At 39.4% G+C, this 19,444-nt stretch overlaps 2 protein-coding genes across 20 annotated transcripts in view; one reads left to right on the forward strand and one right to left on the reverse strand.

The window, feature by feature from the left end:
• PACRG (parkin coregulated) overlaps window positions 1-9,137 on the reverse strand; it is a 215,516-nt gene extending 206,379 nt beyond the window's left edge. For 10 of the 17 annotated variants that reach the window (XR_014954369.1, XR_014954367.1, XR_014954368.1 and 7 more), the window contains exons 1-2: window positions 8,395-8,792; window positions 6,784-6,828 (exon numbers count right to left, since the gene is read on the reverse strand). Coding sequence is in view for 14 of the 17 variants with exons in the window: in XM_085576868.1 (XP_085432994.1) it covers window positions 6,784-6,828; window positions 8,395-8,601 (252 nt within the window). In the remaining 3 variants the exon portion in view is untranslated. The other 7 variants (XM_085576861.1, XM_085576871.1, XM_021544144.4 and 4 more) reach the window with 7 other exon arrangements.
• Window positions 9,138-9,139: 2 nt separating this feature from the next.
• The window catches only part of PRKN (parkin RBR E3 ubiquitin protein ligase), a 693,458-nt gene continuing 683,153 nt past the window's right edge, over window positions 9,140-19,444 (forward strand). The window contains exon 1 of one of the 3 annotated variants that reach the window (XM_021544140.3): window positions 9,140-9,325. In XM_021544140.3, the coding sequence (XP_021399815.3) occupies window positions 9,319-9,325 (7 nt within the window). In that variant the 5' untranslated portion in view covers window positions 9,140-9,318. The remainder of the gene's footprint in view (window positions 9,326-19,444) is intronic. The other 2 variants (XM_085576858.1, XM_085576857.1) reach the window with 2 other exon arrangements.

The following is a 19,444-nucleotide window of genomic DNA, read 5'->3' on the forward strand; positions in this document are numbered from 1 at the left end:
CCGGGATGGCCCCTGCAGATGGAAGGGTGGAGAAATCTGGGATGTCTCCGTTCCCCCCCAGAGTCTCTCTCTCGAGAGAGAGCAAGAAACAGCAGCAGCAGTTTTTATCAGCAGTTCATCGTGGGGAAGGAGAAGAGCGGGGGGAGCCACAAGGTGCCCAGCTGCCTGTGGGAGCTGGAGAATCCGGACAGAGAGCCAGCCAGGGAGTCGGGACTTTTAACCCTTCCTTGAGAAATGAAAGCTTTGTGAAATTTTTCCCCTCCTCGGTTTGAAGGAGAGGAAGAGAGACAGCTTGGAGCCTGGGATGCTAGAAGGAGAAATTCTAGGTGGGAGGAGACGACGGAGTGGTTTTTTGGCTGGACTTTTCCTTGTTAGCCATAGACTGAATCGATTTTTCTCCTCCAAGAGAGACTGTATTTTAGGAGGATGCCAGTGAGCCAAGAGACCTGCTTCAGCTGGGAAAAGACAGAAGTGGAGCGAACAGAGAAAACTTAGGGGGTTTGTGGTGGTGCCCCCTTGTCCTCAAAGAAGGAGAAGAGAAGAAGATCTCTGTTCTTGGACCCCCAGCCCCAGGAGAAAATGGGGGGGACTGTAGTCCCAAACAATGAAAAACTGAACTGTTGTTTTCTCCCCTTCTTGGCAGGGCATCCTTGAAAGGAAAAATCCTAAAAGCAGTCTGTCCATCCATGCATTGGTGGTGAGAGCACTGTACTTGGAAAGGAGAAGGGTCACTATGGCAAACTTTTTCTCCGGGTGGTGCCATGTGTGACATGGAAACACAGGATGTGGAGCTGTGTTTCTTGGGGGGTCTGTGGCACAGGAGAGACTCTGTTCCCTCGAAGGACTGAGTATCGATTGTCTGGAGGGTGGAAACCTGATTGGGGTCCAGATTGTGTCTCACTGTGGTTTGTTGGAATTGGGTGGTGGAAGGAGGAATGCTTTGGAAGGTTTTCATTTTAATCTTTGTTTTTTTTCCTTTCTTTTTTTTTTCTTTCATAGTAGTAGCTTAATAAAGTTTTTTTTCCCCTGTTATTAAACTTGGGCCCGCTTTGCTCTGTTGCCGATTGCTTTTGACAGCATTCAATTGAGAGATTGCATTTTCATGGGGGCACTGGCATTGTGCCAGTGTCAAACCATGACATATTTCTATGATGTATTTTATGTCACGTTCTGCAGAATTTTTTTACTTACTGCAGTATACATTAGTTTATAAAGTCTTTCATTACACAAAAAATCAAATCACCCAACAACCAAACCCCACCAAACAAAGTTATTCTGGATCCTAGTTAAGGTAATTACATACTTCTATAATGAAAATGAAAACAAAATCAGTATTTACTCTTGCTATCAAGATCTTGGCATCATCCCATACAGATATATGGGTGAAGAGTTATCTTTAAAAATAAAAATCTTACATTAAAAGAGACCATCACAAATGCATGAAAAGCTAAATTATATGTTTATCCTCCTATTATAATTAAGGCAGGTTTTATTATCGTATCAGAATCCTGGTTTTTTTTAGGCAAGAGGCCCAACAGAAATTTCACAGAAAGTCTGACTAGAATTAAATTGCTCTCAGGAGCAATTCTTTTATTTGCAGGCATCCCCTCAACTCACACTCATAAAAGTCCAAAAATTGCAACTATAAGGAACTTTATATTTGTAATGTATCTAGAGAATCAGAGTGCAACTATTAAACATGCTTCCATAATTTAGCCTTCAGCATATTGTGACCCCATGAAGGAATTTATAATTTTATCTTGTATGACATGTATTTTATCTAAGAAAATATGTCATTAGAGATCAGTAAATTTTCCAGCACTAATTATTTAACTATGCTATGAAAATAAAAATTTATGCCAAACTGCTTATATGGATGTCAAGTATATAGAAGAATCAGCTACTGTTAGGAAGAGTCAGTCAGTCTTTCACAGTAGTTTGTCTATGACACTGTCTAGAAATTTTATCAATGTACCAGAAGTATTCTTTGCTACATTTTTTTTTACTTCACAAAAATTTTCATTTCAAAATGGCTAAGAAACTTTGTGAAAAAAACTAAACTACTCTGACCCCTTAAAAGTCTTATCAGATAATTTCAGTTAAACACAGACTAAGTATTCTATATTACCCAAAGTATCAGTCATGAAAAGAAGGAAAAACTTCATTTCCATGGTACAGACTCCAGCACACTCTGCCTGTAAAGTTTGGGAACACAGCCACAGGAAGAGTCATACTGTGTTAGTGATCACCTAGGCCCTCACTTTAGGGAGTCACATTCAGATCCTTTTCTGTTTCCCCACTCCTTTTCCTAATGCACATGCCACTGAGCTACATCTCCTGTCTCCTTCATCCACTGAAAGCTTCCAGTGTTATTTAAAGTTTTAGCAGTGACAAGAGGAGACTGTGAGACAAGGGACAGCATCCAGAAGCTGACAGCTACAGACATGGACAGCTGCACCAATTCCTTGAAGCATTCATTGCATACTTGGCAGCAGCCGTCCCTGCACACTTGCAGCAGACTACATAAGAAGAATTAGCTGCAGCTGAAATCATCTAATAGGCATGTGTTGCTGTTACCCAAGCACTGATGCAGGCTTACTCAGCTGTATTCAGGAAGCCTGTCTGAGGTTTATGATGTAGTTCACTATCATAACTGGAACAATATGGTGTTATATAGTTTTCTGAGGTCAGAAGGGAGGTGCATTTATTACCCCCTCCACATCTTCAGAAAAGCAGCAGATTTATTACAGCAAAAACCTTCAAATGCCTTTTTTCTTGTCCAAATAGGAAGTAAATTAGTCATCACTAATTTGTCTGACCTCAGCAGCAGCAAAGTCATGGAGTGACCACAAAAAACCATAATGTATAAGATGTAGAATCATGGCAAAATTCAGGTTTAAAATTACTCCAAGAAGTCTCCAATTCAATATCTTTCTCCAAGCATGGTTATGTCAAAACAGGTTGCTCAGGGCTTTTTTCCATGAATCTAGAAAATCTCCAAGAAGACTGCACAACTCTGGGAAACCTCATGTACTGCTTGACTATCCTCTTTGTGAAAAACCTTTTCATCATCATGAACACCTGATTTCAACACACACATCTTGCCCTCCCATCACTGGAGAGAACAGACTGGCTTTTTCTTCCTGACAGCTTTCTAACAGCTACTGGGTCACTAGGTCTGTTAAGACCTAATACCATGAGATATCCTGGTAGCTTTCTCTTTTCCAGGCTGAAATACATCTCCCCTCAGCCTCTCCTCCTTCAACATGAACTCTAGAACCCTGCCTTGATGGCTCCTCACTCAACTCACTTCTGGTGGCATCCTAGAACATTCCCACTCAACTGACAGGGAGAAGACTAAGACAAAGGCTGAAACCTACACAGAGTACAAGATTTTTCTTCCATTAAATTACAGATACCAAGTTAAAAGAAAGAATATGCACATATGTGTTCATTTATTTGGAAACTGTTCTGGAGACTTAGTGCTGAGAAGGGCATATGGTAGATGCATTCTAACTCATCCCTTTCACATTTTCAATTGGTTGGCTCCAGAGGTGTACTCAGCTGCATGTAGGAAATGCTGACTTTAGATAATTCCCTACACAGCAAGTTGACAGCTTAAAATAATGTTTGGAGACTATTCTTATTAACTATAATTTAATAATTTATTCCAAATTCCTACATTTGCAGTAGAAAAATTTCTGAAACTGAAAAATGCTGTCTTCATGAAATAGAAGCTTTCTGAGGAAATTATGGTCTTAAGCATTAGTATTTTTTCTGTATATTGTGCTTTTACATTATACTATCAAAGAGGTCATTACAGTAAATATGAGCATAGAATTGGAAAGGAATCTAACCTTATGAGGGGAAATAAAAACCTCCTTGTGTTGAAGCTTTTCATGTTTGAACCTAATGCAACTGAAGTGCCTCATCAATCCAGTGGGATGACTGTGTACTGGCATAAAGGAGAAGGTACAAACAGGCAGCAGACATAGGCAGGGCTGTAGCAGTGACAACTTTTGTGAGCTTATACTGTTATCGAAGTGTATGTCATGTCTATTAAAATGCTATTAAATTAAAAAAAAACCAAACATGTTGAGCTGCTTTTAATCCAGGTTTAACCAGGGCCCCCGTTCAGTTTACTGCAAAGCCATACAAAAGTACATATTGCACAATGAATAAATGTTCAGGGATGAAAACACTACCTTTCAATTATGGTGCAAGTTTATGCTGCTGTAATTGTTTGTGTCATTAGCCTGCTAGAACTTGGTATCATACTGGTTTTAAATTAATTAAGACTGCAATATTTCCAAGAGGGTACATTCTCACACAAACAGTTTATGCAGACACTCTCCTGCTTCCCTTTGCAGCTGTTACAGCTGATCCAACTTACTCTATATTTACAAGAAAAAACAATATCAGTGCAAAAGGAGAGATGAAAGCATGCAGTCAGGACAGGGAGAAGGGCAAAACAGATGAACCTCGTTAAAGCAGAAGCCTTGCTTGCCTCAATCCCACAGACAGCAGTTCAACACTGTGAGCTTTAAAAGGTTGGAGTTTTTTCAGCACGAACAGTTCCCTGAGCAGCCAACATTGTACAAATGAGGACACAACAACAGGCAGCAGTACTAAACAGCCTGAGAGAGGAAGAAGATAGGACTGCCTTCCAGAGCACTGACAGTTTAAATTGTCTTGCAGTGCTCACTGAAGTGTACTCCTAGATTGTACACAACTGCTATTGTTAAACTGGAGAAGTTCCTCCAAGACAGATGTGCTACTTCTCAATATACCTCTATCAAAATACTCCTTTAACTTGACATCTATTTGCCCCAAAACACACTGATTTTTCCAATAAATTAGCTGTTATAATCAAAAGATACAACTTTCTTGTATTCTTTCCTATAGCCTCAAAATCAAATTAGAAACTTTGACTGCTACAAAGTAAATAACAAAATCAGTCTTGATTATGCAGTGGATAGATGAATATAAATATAATGACAAATCACAAATTTCGGAACATAAACAAATCACATCATGGTTAAAATTAAACTTTTTCTAGGAGTTATTTTCTAATGGTAAAGCGTAAGAAAGCTCTTCACAACACATTACTGAAAATGGCTTGAGAGAAGTGCTTAAAGTACAAAGATTGAGAACTCATTCCCACACATAGAGACTGCAGATTCCTAAATGTAGAACAGAAGAATGAAAATCCAGAGCTGCAATACAAATAACCATTTTTCTGCTTAAGAGCAATTACACTTTTTTAGGCGATGAAAGCTGTGCCCTATACAGAGCTAAGACTCTAAGGCTGAATAGCTGCTTTGGTTTTAGAAATACAGAAACGAAAATTTTTAGCATCCCTTCCTTTCTAAGATCATCTAGTAAATATTCTCATTCTATCCCTGTGGCCTGTTCCTGAAGGCAATTTCTGACTGATGTCATGGAACACATGAATGTAATAGTAATCTTATAAGAGTTGGGAGATAGATAAGAATTATCATTCTACTGTTTCCTTTAAGTACTAAAATGAATCCTGTCCTTGAAAAAGTGCTTTTACCACCAGCGCATTACAGAAAAGTGGGACACTAACACTTCATTCTCTTCTCTACAGTTGCAGAAAATAGGAAAATATCATCTAGAAAGGATCAGAAATGAATTGAGATATATTCCTGCTGCTCACATTCATGTTCAGACACTTCTATATCGGCTAGTCTCTACATTAATTTTTAATTGTGTTCCTAGTTCTATATGCAGTACCTCTGAAGTAAGAGCACATAACATTCTTGATTTCACCGGAGGACAAAACAATAAAAATGTAAATGTTTCTTGTTATTATAGAAGACCTTTATTGAACCTTGCTTTTAATCTAAACTGATATATAAATTTACAGTTTTGGAGTAACTTAAACACTTTATTCAGTTCAGGAACATTTTTAGGTGAATATTTAAGCATTGTATTTCACTAAGCAAGTTTTTGATTTAGCAAGAGCTGAGAAAAGTCTTAAATACTGTATCTACTTAATTTCTGCACTTACTACTAACTACAAAAGCAGACTTTATTCAGGAACATTCATGAAAAACAGCTTAGTAAAACACTCTTTGCCCAAGCAATGTAAAAGAATTCCGGAACATTTAGTATAATATTTACAGTCATATATGCATAAAGGTAATCTACGCTAAGAGTTTAAGACTAACTACATGCTTGCACTAAAGGCTATTAATCAATACCTCATTATTTGACCTGGAGATGCCAAACACGTTTAACCCTATGCCTTATCATGCTGTTAACAAAAAGAATTACCATGTCGTAACTAGATATTCCTGCTGTGCTTTCAACCCTTCAGTTAACTCCCAAGCCTTCCATGAGAACTTCATCAAAGATGTCAACCTCTGACAAGTGAGTACTTAATAAATCTAAAGCTCCATTCAAAAAGTAGTTGGAAAAGTAAAAAGAAACTCCCACTTCAGCATAGAGAGCGTGGCTATGAGATATTCCTTTTTTTGCACACTGGAAGTTATTCTGGTGGCTGCCTGACCACAGATGGAGCTCTTGCAAAACATAGCCCTGGTACTATGAATCTCCCAAGACCACTAAGAATTTCAGAGCTTCCAACCCAGTTATGAGTAGAACATGTGCAGCAGGTCATAATACTGTAAACCCGAGCTCTGACAGGCTGGGAGGGCAAGCGAGGGGACAGATGAGCAGGGCAGAAATGAAACAGGCTGCTCAGAGAGGTCAGGCAATCCCTGATGTCACAGTTTAGCTAGGAAAACCCTCACTGACCTGATCTGGATGCTGGTGACAGGCCCACTTCAAGTAGAAAGTTGGCTTAGATGATTTCCAGATGTCCATGCCAAAGAAAATAATTTCTGTTATTCTGTGAGTAGCTGCAAAGGCAGCAGATTTACTTGTAGGCAGTTCCTTAACAACAGTATCACATGATTTAATGGTCTGTTCATGTTTAGGAAGTCAGAAAGGCAGCCATAAAAATTAATACTCTATAAATATTTAAAAGGAAACCTGAATTCTGATTAAACTCATAGTTAGTTATGTTCACAAGTCACAGCTCCTTTTTATAAATTAAATATGTGCTTCTCAAACTCAACTGAAACTGCTGATTCTTCTAGACAAAATAGTCTTTTATATATCTAGGTGTAAACAACCACATGCAAATATCCATTACTTGAATTTTCTCTGGAGAACAGGAAACATATTTTAAAAATTAATCCTAAAGGTTGCTGAAGTATTATAGTTCATTCCATGCATCTCTACAATAAAAATAAACAAACCAAACAATCTTTAAAACAAAGAGATTATTTGGCTGTATTCACCTTGTGTTTTTCCAAGTAAGGTGAAATATGTTGCAGTTTTACTGAAAAGGAGAAAGTTTTTCAGGTATACAACTTTTACTCTATTTAAAATTTCTTTAAAGACATGCTTGTTTGGCTTTTTAAGAGGATGTTCTTGCTAACTTCTTCTTGATAACATAACATCTTGATAACAAGATCAGAGAGACTGCTCCAGGAAGACCACTTCAGCAAAACAAAGGGAAATAATGTATTTCATAACAGCTGTCAGAACACTCTATAGATTTAAAAAAACCCTTGAGGACTCAAGCCTTTGCTAACACCTTGAACTGTGTCCAAATGAAGAATACAATTCAGGAGCTTAGGCAGAGATGTGTGGTAATATTACCTCATCCACTCACATGTTGAATATTTGTACTCTGTACTAGTTAAAGCTTTCAACTCCTAAATTCTGATAAAGGTAGATAAATAAAACAGTATAAAGAGATTTGAAGGGCCTTTATACTACTATTTTAACTCCCAAGCCTCCAAGTTCATTAGAAATTGTGACTGCTACTTGTTGGATCAATTTCTCTGTCTTTGAACTACAAGTTGGAGAACTAATGTTTGTTTGTTTAGTATTCTCCTAGATGGTGTAGAAGTTATTTTCCAAGCTTATTTAAAAAAAATCTATTAATCTATTTTCCAGATCTATGTGACATTCATATCAGTTTTATATACCATGCCAGTGTATGAAAACTTTTGAGAAATACTGCACTACTGGACAGCATTTTGCTAAGTGGGAGGCAGGAAGCTTCACGCACAATTCCATAGGCTGGCAGTTTAACAGGATGTGCACTGCCAATACAAAACCATAGAAAAAAAAAAAAAAGAAGTAACACCAAAATAAAGCACTTGGTGAAAGTATCGCAACTTGCAGCAATACTCCTGCAAAGTCCGAGGGTAATTTCAGCAACCAGCAAACTCCAGATAAAGTATTAGAAACTTGCACACCTTCCTGACACGCTATATCCACAGCTCTAACTTGCTATGCTTCTTGGACAAGTTCAGTTAATTAGTATCACCACTATGCTTGCAGCAAACATACCACGCTGTTTTTCATCATGGCTCTAATACTGAAACCCTCGCAGGCCTGCTGCTTGTCCTGCTGCTTGTCCTTCTTCTCCTGCTGCTGGGGCCGCCTGTCACCGGCCAATTTTGAGGGGCCCGGGCGCCCCTCCTCCATTACAATCTCCCCACCGGCGCCCACGGCGGACCAGATGCAAGTTACGGACTGGAAAAAACAAGCGACCATCAGCGTTCCGTGTCCAGCGAGTTAGAGCAGGCATTAGGTCCAGCTTCTCTCCCTCCGCAACCAGCGGCAGCCTCACACACCCGTCCCGCGCCTTCCCTACTCCTCACAGACCCCTTTTGCCTGCCCCTCTTCCCCAGTCCCCTTCTGCATCATCCCCGCTCGTCCCCCGCACCCCGCCGTGTCCAGCCCTTCGCCACCTGATGTCCTTGTCCCCCGGGGGTCTCGCCCCCGCCCTCCCGCCCGCCGCGGTGTCCCCGCCGGCTCCGGCCCTGCCGAGCTCCGTCGGCACCTGCCACCACGCGACCGTTGCCAGGCAACGCGTCAACAACCCTGAGGGAAGCGGGAGGGGAATCACAAATAGCCCCGTCGGCACCGCCCGGTCCCGGACAGCTGTACCTACCCCCGGTGCACCGCACACCGGGGCGGCGGACAGCAATTAACGAGAAAGTCATTAGCGGTGTGTGGCGGAAACGTGAGGCGATAACGTGAGAAGAGCGTGTGCGGGTGTGAGCTGCCCAGGAACTACGCTACCCAGAGAGCCCAGCGCGTGCCTCCACCTCCGCCACCGAGGCGCATGCGCGTTCAGGGCCGGCCCAACACGTCCGCAGCGGCGCGACCCCCCCAGGGCGGCGAAAGGGGCAGCGCGGAGCGGTGGGTGCGGCCGGCACGTGCGCGCACGCCTCGCCCCTCTCCGCGCGCGGGGCCGCCGCCGCCGCCATGATCGGTGAGTGAGCGCGTCAGGGAGCGGGGCGCGCCCGGATGCGGTTCCGCCCTTTCCTCCCCGCCCCTTCCCTTCCGCCCTCCTCGCCGGCGCTGCCGCGGCCGCTGCTGTTGGCGCCGCTGCTCTTGTTGCCTCTGCTGTCGCTTCTGCGGCCCTGGGAGCGGCGGGGGCTGTCCCGGCCCCCTTCGCTTCCCCTCGGTCCCCGCGCGCCTCGCCCGGTGTCTCGGCAGGGCGGGGCAGCTCGCACTCGCGGCGGGGCGGGCTGGGGCCGCCCGCGCTCCTGGCCCGCTGCTTAAACCGCGGCGGGGCAAAGCCCTCCTCTGTTACCCCCGGGGGAGGGGGGGAAAGGTCTGGCCAGTTCTTGTGACTGAGCTCATTTTTAGAGCTCTTTTATTCCTTTTCGGTATATCGATTGTAAGTGCTTCTCGGCAAGGTTTGTGCGATCTGCGAACGTTTTTTGGCCTTGCCAGCATATATACGTGTTATTAATCCGGCGTGGTACCTGGTGGCGACCTGGAAAAGAAGAAACTTTCAACACCTCACGGTGTTGGGAGTGTGACCCTTTGGACCTTGAGTTGATTTCTGTACCCATCCAATGCTGGTGTGAAGCGTGACTTGGTTGTTTCAGCAGTGGGTTTTCTTCACTTCCTTGAAAGATTAATCCATACCTGGGAAAGTTCGAAATTGCAGGATCTGTTTTGTAGCGTTCCTATTTATTATGCATTTCATCTTTGATTTTCTCAGTTTTGAGAATTATTTAAAGTAAAACCTATAAAAGGTAGTGGATTGCACACACGCATTTTAGCAACTCCTTGCTGTTCTCAGGCTTGCTGTTTCGTCAGCATTGGTGTCATGGTTGCTGTCTACTTAAGATCTGATCAAATTGAAAACTCCGCATTTTGTTGTGAAAATGTTTATTGTTTTTAAATGGAACGTCTCAGAAGTTTCCAAGAATGCTTTGGGTCTTCTTAGCAGTGAAAATATGATTGCATGTGTATAGCTAATGTTCTTTCACCTTTGCTAAAACTAAAAAGAATGTTGTCCAGTATTTTCACTCTGTATACATATTAATGCAAATGATCCCTTCCTAATTGTGGAATTTTTCTTACTGGACTTTGTCATTTGAGCTACTTTTTTCTTATGTAGTAGAGAACATTTTAAATTGAAGGCTTGCCTTAAGGAAAGCACAGAGGGTCAGGTATCCCAGTGTTTTTATTTTGCAATGTTATCTGCTGATCTGATGTATCGCTGTAGTATATAAAATACATGTGTTTGCAGAACTGCAGTGTGTGTTTGTTTTTTCAATGCTTCAGAAAAGTAAGTTGAGTGTACCTAAGGGACTGCCCATGTGGTTACAGAGCTGATGCCTCTAGCTTCACACTGAAATCTAAATATTTACTTACTGCTCATGAATATAAATGTTCTGTGACTGAGGAATGATAATTTTATTTTCACTGTGGCAGATGGAAACGTTTGTGAATATTGATTATGAAATGTACAGACCAATTAGTTGCATATTTAAAAACACAGCTTTACATGAGTTGCAACCTGCCCTGGTTTAACCCCAGCTGGCAACTAAGAAGCACACAGCCACTGGCTCATCCCCTCCTCCCCTGCCTTGCAGGGTGTGGAGGAGAATTTCAGGTAAAATAAGAACAGTTTAATAATTGAATCAGAGTAATAAAAATACTGATAATGCTAATGATTATGATAATAGTAATGAAAAAGAGAGAGAAGAAGAAAACTGGAGGAAAAAGGGATGCAGAATAAAATTGTACGCTGGCCACTGACCAATGCCCAGCCCATCCTCAGACCAGCTCCCACCAATTTATCTCTTGGTGTGGAATGTCCCTGTGGCTAGTTTGAGTCAGCTGTCTCCTGGCCACACTCTCCCTGTTTCTTATGCACCTCCTCACTGACAGAGCATGGAAAACTGAAAAGTCCTTGATTCAGGCTAAGCACTATTTAGCAACAACTGAAACACCAGTGTGTTACCAACATTATTCTCAAACTAAATTCAAGATGCATCATGTTACCAGCTTCTAAGTCAAATTATCTCTATCCCAGCCTCCCCACACCCCAAAAACCATGTCACCCTCCCCCACTCACCCCCCAAAAAAGAATTATCTTCAAAGTATGTGATGTGGAGACCTGGTCCAGTATCCTGCTTTGAGACTTTCTGAAAACTCCTCTAAACATTTGCAAGCTGGGAATGCCATAGCAAAAATTGGGGGTAGGAATGCAAGGGTGAGAAAATAATCTGCCCATTTTTTTAACTTGAGTATTTAAAAGAATTTTCCTATAAAATACATAGTATATTTTTCAAAATGTTTCACAGTTTCATATCTCTAGAAATGTCTTACATCCTCATAATTTGATACCATAATATACACATGATAATTCCTTTAACTGATTTTTTATTTTCTATCTTTCTTTTTTCTCTTCATATCTCACAGACCAGGTCATGTAGACTTATGCACATTCAGGTTCCCTAAAGTGTAATTTGAATCCGGACTGAGCTAGTTAAGTGACATAGCTTGCATTACCTCTACTTAGGGGCTTGGTAGGTCTGGGGAGTTTTTTTGAGGTGGGGTTTTAAAGCTTGTTCTTTATTTTATTTATTTGCTTACCATTGGATTAGCTAAAACCTGTTGTTAGTGGAATGGAAGTGGCAATCTGCAGTTGGATTGGCTGATCTATTTCTTAGTCAACAGCCCTGGCAATAATGTCACATTCTTGAACACCTGTTCTGGGGGGAAAAATAAAAAAATAAAACTGATTTTGAAGGAAGATGCTGGGACAGCTTTGTGAAATTTTTCAGAAAATCTCTCTCAAAGAGCAAAAATGCCAGGAGAAGGCCCTAAACTGTTTTAAAAATGTAGAAGGTCAACTCTATATAGTTAACAGTGGCAGTTCAGCATTTCTGTGGCAAATGGAAGATGAAGGTGGTAATAACGACAGGTTGCGAAGGGCTTTGACAGTGAAATATGATTCATCCAGCAGTAATCAAGTTAAGTGATAATGGGAGCCTAGGTGAAAGTTTTAGCTATCTGGATGACCGATCATTCCTCTGTGTTGCAACCTTTTTCAGTGTTTGGTAATATACTTTCTGCATAAATATTTCTCATTGGTATGAAAATAACCTTGAAGAAGGAAAATAAGAATAAAACCTTTCAGAATTTCCCTGAATATATTTATATACATGGTACTATTATAATAATGGTACTAGTGTAGCAACCAAAAGAAAAGTAGTTTAGTTTTTCTACTTAGATATTTTGATTTCATACTGCAATTTTGGTATGCAAGATGTCTTTTTGTATTTTCTGAAATTTTCTTCTTTTGTTGGCATTTTGGTGTTCTAATGCTATGGATAGTTCAACTACAAGACTGGAGTTATAAGCTCCAGTTGTAGTTCACAAACATGTGGAATAATCTGGCTGGTAGTTTGATTAAACAAAACCTAAGCCTTGGAATATCAAAGGCTACTTGCATTTCAAATACATGACCTGTTTTGCTCAGTGTGTTTTGAGTCTTTTTCCCTTCTGCCACTGTATTGGACTGCATGTACAGAATTGAACCATGAAACACTTTGTGTTTTACTGGAATTATATATTAACTATTATTTTCCTACAAAATGCTTTATTGTTACTCTGTCAGCAAGGTGTTATAAAGTTAGTGTCATTTGAAGTAGGATATCTTCAAAAGATAGCTTAGTTTTGCTAGATACACATAAACATGCTGTATTTTGTTTCCATTAAGGGAGATGAGAAGTTTTGCTTGAATTTCTTTTTGAAAGACAGGGTGAGAAAGAGTGGGGCATGTCTTTTTGCTTTTTTTGGTATTTTTGGTTGATTTTTTTTTAAATGACTGCAAAATAACAGTATTATAATATCATGTCACTGGAGACTAAGGAGGGGTTAAGGATATTCTGATGCAGTGTTTCGAGTTTTTCAGATAGGGCCTAAAGAAAATTGATCTGGCAATTTCTTTAAATTATGGCCCATACTTACTTGTAGGCAATATGTAAATAGAGTATCCATTGCCCAGTGCTGTGATCTAGCCTATCTGTGTGATGAGAGAATAAAGTTGAGTTTCAAATTCCACTTACTTTGAGAAACATCTAGGAAAAGGTCTTTGCTAACAAAATATGGAAATTGAAAAACATATTTTGGAAAGCATAACAGCAAACTACTGCTTAAGAGTCCTTGCCAAAGTAAACAATGTATTTTCTAGATATGTTTAAAGCTGAAGACATATTTTATTCTATTGTGGTAGAGTAGTTTTCTTAACTGGAAACACCTGTATCCCCATTTACTGAAATAAGTTAGTTGGCCTACTGTGGAAAATAGCAGGCTCCAGCACGGTGTAGATGAATGGAGGCAGAGATCATTGAAGTTTGCTCTTGGGGAAAGAGGTTTATTGGGGGTGCAGAAGGTTCTGCCTCGTGCTCCCAGGCACAGCACGTGGCCGAGCCTGAGAGGGTGGGGAGGGGAGAGACAGAAGGATGCTCAAGGAGAGGGGAAGCTCCAAGAGAGGGGAGGAGGTTCCAAGAGGGGAGGAAGTTCCAAGAGACCACGCGGCCCCTCAAAGCCTCCTTATCAAGGGGCTCCGAGGTGGGTTGGGATGAGGCATATCCAACGGGGTTGCATATACTAATGTTTTAGGGGAGGGTACAGAGGTGTGGGGTGAACCATACATCTTTTGGGGGGTGGGATGGAACAGTCCATTTCACCCCAGGATCCATCCAAAGGCAGGGGCATTGTCCGGCTAGCTGGGAGAACTGTTCTCATCGCGATGTATTATTTATGAACAATTATGTTTATCTATCATCTGCAACAGCCTACAACACCCTGTACCATGGAACCCTCAGTTATATAAACGGTCAGGCCACAGAAGCAAATGATATCGAGAATGGTGCAGATTTTCCAAATTACTATATTTAGGAAAAGCCCAAGGGAGAATAAAACCATTAGTAGGAAAGTTTGTTGCTTTGCCAGACAGGTTTATGTAAAATAGATAAATTAATTACTTTCAGTCAATTGTTGTTGTTGCTATGTACTGTATATAAGTATTGTTGGACTTCGAATCAACTTGTAACACAGAATGCAGCCAGTATGAAGTTTTTCCATTAAAAGAAGAAAAAACGGTAAGTAAGAAATGGGCACTATATAGCCAGAATTCACAGAAAGCCACTAGAGACTGGTTTGGAGGTAATTCATTGGCAAGCTTTAGTTATATAATTGTCAGTTATTTCACAACCTGATTTCTTCCTTCTTGAACTACAGTGTGGGTAGGGCATCTTGCAAATGTTTGTGCTTTATGAGGACTTCTAATCAAGTAACTAAATTTTAATATGGTAAATTATGTTCTTTAAAATCTACAATATTTTTACAATTTTTCAGTTTCCAAATGTTGTAGTTCAGGCCTTTTCCAGTCCTTCTGTATTTTGATCAGTGCTAAAGAAGTGGAACAATGGGTGACTTTACAAAGTAAGGATAAAAATCCAACCAGTTTATCTGATGTAGAAAAATGCATCAGTACCCTTTTGCCTGTTGCGTCTGGACAAGATGGAGAAGGAATTATTGTGTACTTTTTAAAGCAGACTGAAACTTGACTGATGGTACTAAACTGGCTTTTAAGCAGTAGCTCTTGTGTTGAATCACTTTTCTTAATCAGTCTGTTCATATCTACATTAGTGTTGTTAAAGCTGTAACAGGAAAAGTTGGAGCATCAAAGTTGTTTCTTGAGGCATGTGGAACTAACTGAAATGTTTGCCATGATATTACAAATTCTCTTAAAATGACAAGAGACAAAGAATCATTTCAGTTCTCCAGCTATCACTCAAATATTAAATTTGGTTATAGCAATCTTAAGGGTAGAAATTAATGAAGAAATAATCATGAAGCTGTCTTATTTCATGCCCTTAAGCAATTTGTACAGTAGTACCTGGTATTGGTGCCGGTAAACATGCATCTTTTCTTGAACAAGGCAGTCTTATTAATGGTTTCTCATGAATTCAGACAAAAGATTGCATAAATAACTTGGCACAATTATGGTGTGTGAGAACCCCGGCCTTATTCTGGGGTCCCATTTGGCAGTGAAATTCCTCCTCCAACCCGTGCTTCCAAAGAAAAACTCCGCAGGCTCTTGTTTTTCGGTCTCAAGGCAGTTTATTGCTAATTATCTAAAAGATTGTTTTCTCGGCTTGCGGCTCCTTGGTCAGCGGCCTGGGCAGAGGCACACACATACACTGACATCCTCCCTGTCTGCTGCTTTCTTCTTCTCCCTCCCCGCCCAGGGCTGCTTCTATCTTTTATATGATATATTACGTATTACATATTTATAGTTTTCCCCCAATACCTACTACCTATATTACAAAGTGCTTTTCTACTCTAAACCAATCTGTGAGTGCCAACATCACCAAGAACATGGAGGCAAGGAAGAAGAAGGAGGAAGAACAGGGTCAGCCCACTTTCCTCCATCTTAGAACTTCTGACCCCCATGTACAAAGTAAAAGCCCCCCTGTACATGTGCTAAAACCCCCCTGTACAATACTAAAAAAATATGCCCTCTGTTTTGTAACTACTTTTACTATATTATCTAACATTTTGTGACTGCTTGTTCCACCTTCAAAGTTGGTAACTCATTCCATGGCTCAAACTCAAAATCACAGCTGTTTCCAGCCACCTGTCAGGGTCTAAAATGCTTCTGACCAAGGCCTGGAACCTCTAAAAATGTCTGAGAGACATTTTGAGTTCCGACAATGGTGCATTAAGTACATGTGGTAGCTTTATGTGGTGTCTTTTTTAGAGTGGCTACATGCCTATAATGAATAAGCCACAAAATCATCAGCAATTTCTTCTCTATATATCACAATGCCTTCCAAAACAGTGACATCATAAATTATGTGCTTCAGAGAAATGAACTCTGCTAACTGTATTCCTGTGGTTTTTATTTCTAAGTATTTTTTTTTTTTTAATGGCAGAAGCTCACTCTTGGACCTCAGAACTATTTGAGGCTGTCTACAGAATATAACAACTCTATTCATGCTAGTAATTTCAATGATGGAAATTTTAAAACTCTGACTCTAAAACTGTTCAAAAGCTTTCATGCCTTCTGATGACCTCTGAATTTATATTATATTATGTCAGTATTCTTCTCCATTTACTATGAAAGAGAGGAAACAATGACATAGACATACCTAAAAAGTATGATGGGTTATTGCCCATAAAATATGTCCAAAATAAATTGTCTGGATCCTGCAGTTTTTACCATACTTGGCTGTATTCCTGTTCCAATTGTTGAGGAAGACTTGATTTTCTGTCCTTGGCTGGTTTGAGATAAGTTGAAGTGATGAAAGGAAGGTGGTTGCTAAATTAACATTTTCAACAAGTGCCATGCTATTAATGTCTTCCCTTTTTAACCTTTGGAAATTTTGGAAATCTGACCTATGGGATTGTGTGTTTATTTTCTGAATATGTCAAAAGTTCTTTCGTTATTTGTCCCTATAGCATAGATCTGTTGGTAAGAAATCAAGAAAAATATTGTTTGTGCTTTGTTTTATTCCATGGGTTCTTTTGACATTCCCTTATGATGTGGGGCATAGGTTTTTTTTACCTCAAAGCTCTAAGCCTAGACCTCTCAGCCAAGAAAAGAAAAAAGTAAAACATTAAGAAGTTGATTTATTGTTTGAGAATTTCAGAAGCTGATCATGATGAAGGAAGATCCTAATTGAGGAAAGAGCTTGTCATTACATAGCAGTTTAAAGGACAGCAAGGTTATAATGTATTAATGTGTGAAAGTACAGCTTTTTAGAGAACAGTTGCAATCAAAAGGTGTTGGTTGTGCTGTTTTTAGTGAAGGTGGTATGAACAATGCATTTGTTGCCACAAAAGCTGGACATCCTCCTTTGCTTTAGTTTATCTGCTGAGAATGGAGTTTTGTGTATTATGTAAAAGTAGGGTTGTGCACTAAGCTTGCTGTTGATGACATAGAAGGGCACTGAAGCAAATTCATTTGCATTTGTACATTGTTTATGACACGTAAAAACACAAACAAAAAAAGCAAAATTGACTTTCCAATAACAAAAATCATCTTGCTTTGTTCACCACTGTTGTGATGATCAGTGTAAATATTGCTTTACTAAAATTAAAGCTTTTCTATATTATGATGTAATTCCCCTACTTTTTATTTGTTTGGTGGGGTTTTTTTTCCCCAGTGTCTTCCTGTCTGTGGTGCTGTTTTCTATATCTTTTGTTTAGCATTTCTAAATGTCTTAGCTCAGTGGTGAATTTCCCCTCTTAGTTCATTAATTCATTTTTTAAAAAATTTTATTAAATTTAGCCAATAGAAATGTCTTGTGTCAGATCTAATACTTCAGCTTTAATAACTTGCAGTGTATGGAGCTAAGGATATTTAGCTAAATTCACAAGAGAAAGCATCACAAGAATACTGAGATGCCTGGGCTTTTTTAGACCCATTGTGAGCGCCATTTCTCTAGAACATCCTTTCCATCAGCAGAAACATTTAGGCCTTCAAAGTTCAAGGAATGGTGTTCAGCTGCTTTTTGTTATAATAATTTTACATGTGTATTTTCATTTCATTAAGTGTGCCAATCCAGTAGCATTTTGGTAATATGCTTTGATGCCATGGAAAAATTATTTTCCATTTTCTTCATTGGTATTAAACTAAAGGATTGTGCATGATGGAAACAAAAGTGCTTCATATTGGACATAATATTAAATCTCTGGCATATGGTTCTCCTTTCTTTTTTTTTTTTTTTTTTTTTGATGAGCTGAAATATTTTTGGTACATTTATGTTTACATTTTTTCCCTTTTCTGATATAGTGTCCTCTGTGGAATACTCTCAGTGGAAACATATGTTCAGAACTTCAAAGTAATTATGCTATTACTAAAAGCTTCATAATTAGATTACTGAAACTAAATGTTAAAAAAAATTGATTTTCTTTTATCCAGTCATATTAATTTCATTCCAGTCTGCTTTCTGGGTGATTGAAGAAACATGGTAGGACAAAGTCAAAGCATAAGTAGAATTTCTTAAGTCTAGGATAGACTAGTTCCTGAAGAAGAAAAGAGAGCTTAGAGTAATGTTTAATCTGAGAGTAAGATTAAAAAAAAAAAAAAACCAAACCAAAAAAACCCACAAACATATATTGCCATCTTAACAGTAAATTTTTAGTGGTAGGTACCTCTACTTGGCAAACTGGATTGGGGTAATTGAAGCATGAGCTTGTCTCTATGATAACTGACCCTGTTTCTCAGAAGTAATAGGTCCAGTTTGTGTCTAAGATACTTTGTTTACAAAATATTGCCCTTATTGCCTGTTATCTTTCTTTAAGAGTGAATTTGTTGTTGTGATAAGATGGGTATAGCTTGTATTGAAAAAGCTGTTTACTGCCAGGAACAGTTCTGGGCTACAATCTAAGACACTGGCACAACAATAACAACAAACCCCTTGCACAAAAAAAAAAAAAAACCACAAAAAAATAAACCAACCAAATACCCTTTGAAAAGTTCTTTAAAAATACTTAGATGTACAAGAAGTCATCAAAACCTGTAACTGTAGAACTTTACCTCATGTATAGTTCTTCCTTGTCTTTTGTAGTTCATCTGGAAAATATGGGGTCTTTTAAGAACAGGAGATGTTATCTTAATGATCCTGAACAAAAACACTGTGTCTATTACGTCTCACAAGGCCCTGGTGTTTGTTGACTTGCTTTATATTTTTCTTCAACCTGTGTGAATCTACAGGCTAACCTTTACGCTGATTGTTTTTTACTCACATTACATAATTTTAGAATATTTTATTCACACTAACTCTGCTACTGTTTGAGATTTGGCTTTAGCCTGGTATGTGCTTTATGTAAACAGTTAAGCAGTTGGTGTTCTGAGGTACATAAATTTGAAACTTGCTTAATGATTAATGTTTTGAATTTTTAAATTTTTGTGGTTTGTTTTCATAGTCTACTTTTCATTCTACCTGCCCTTATTATACACAACAAAATAGCAGATGAAGCTGAAAAGTTTATTTTACAGTGCTTCTAACAATTTCCATTAGAATTATCTTGTTGGAAACAAATATCCCATCTGGTTTAGTTTTTA

The sequence above is a fragment of the Lonchura striata genome, chromosome 3, assembly GCF_050655825.1.
Source record: "Lonchura striata isolate lonStrDom1 chromosome 3, ASM5065582v1, whole genome shotgun sequence".
Taxonomy (NCBI): domain Eukaryota; kingdom Metazoa; phylum Chordata; class Aves; order Passeriformes; family Estrildidae; genus Lonchura; species Lonchura striata.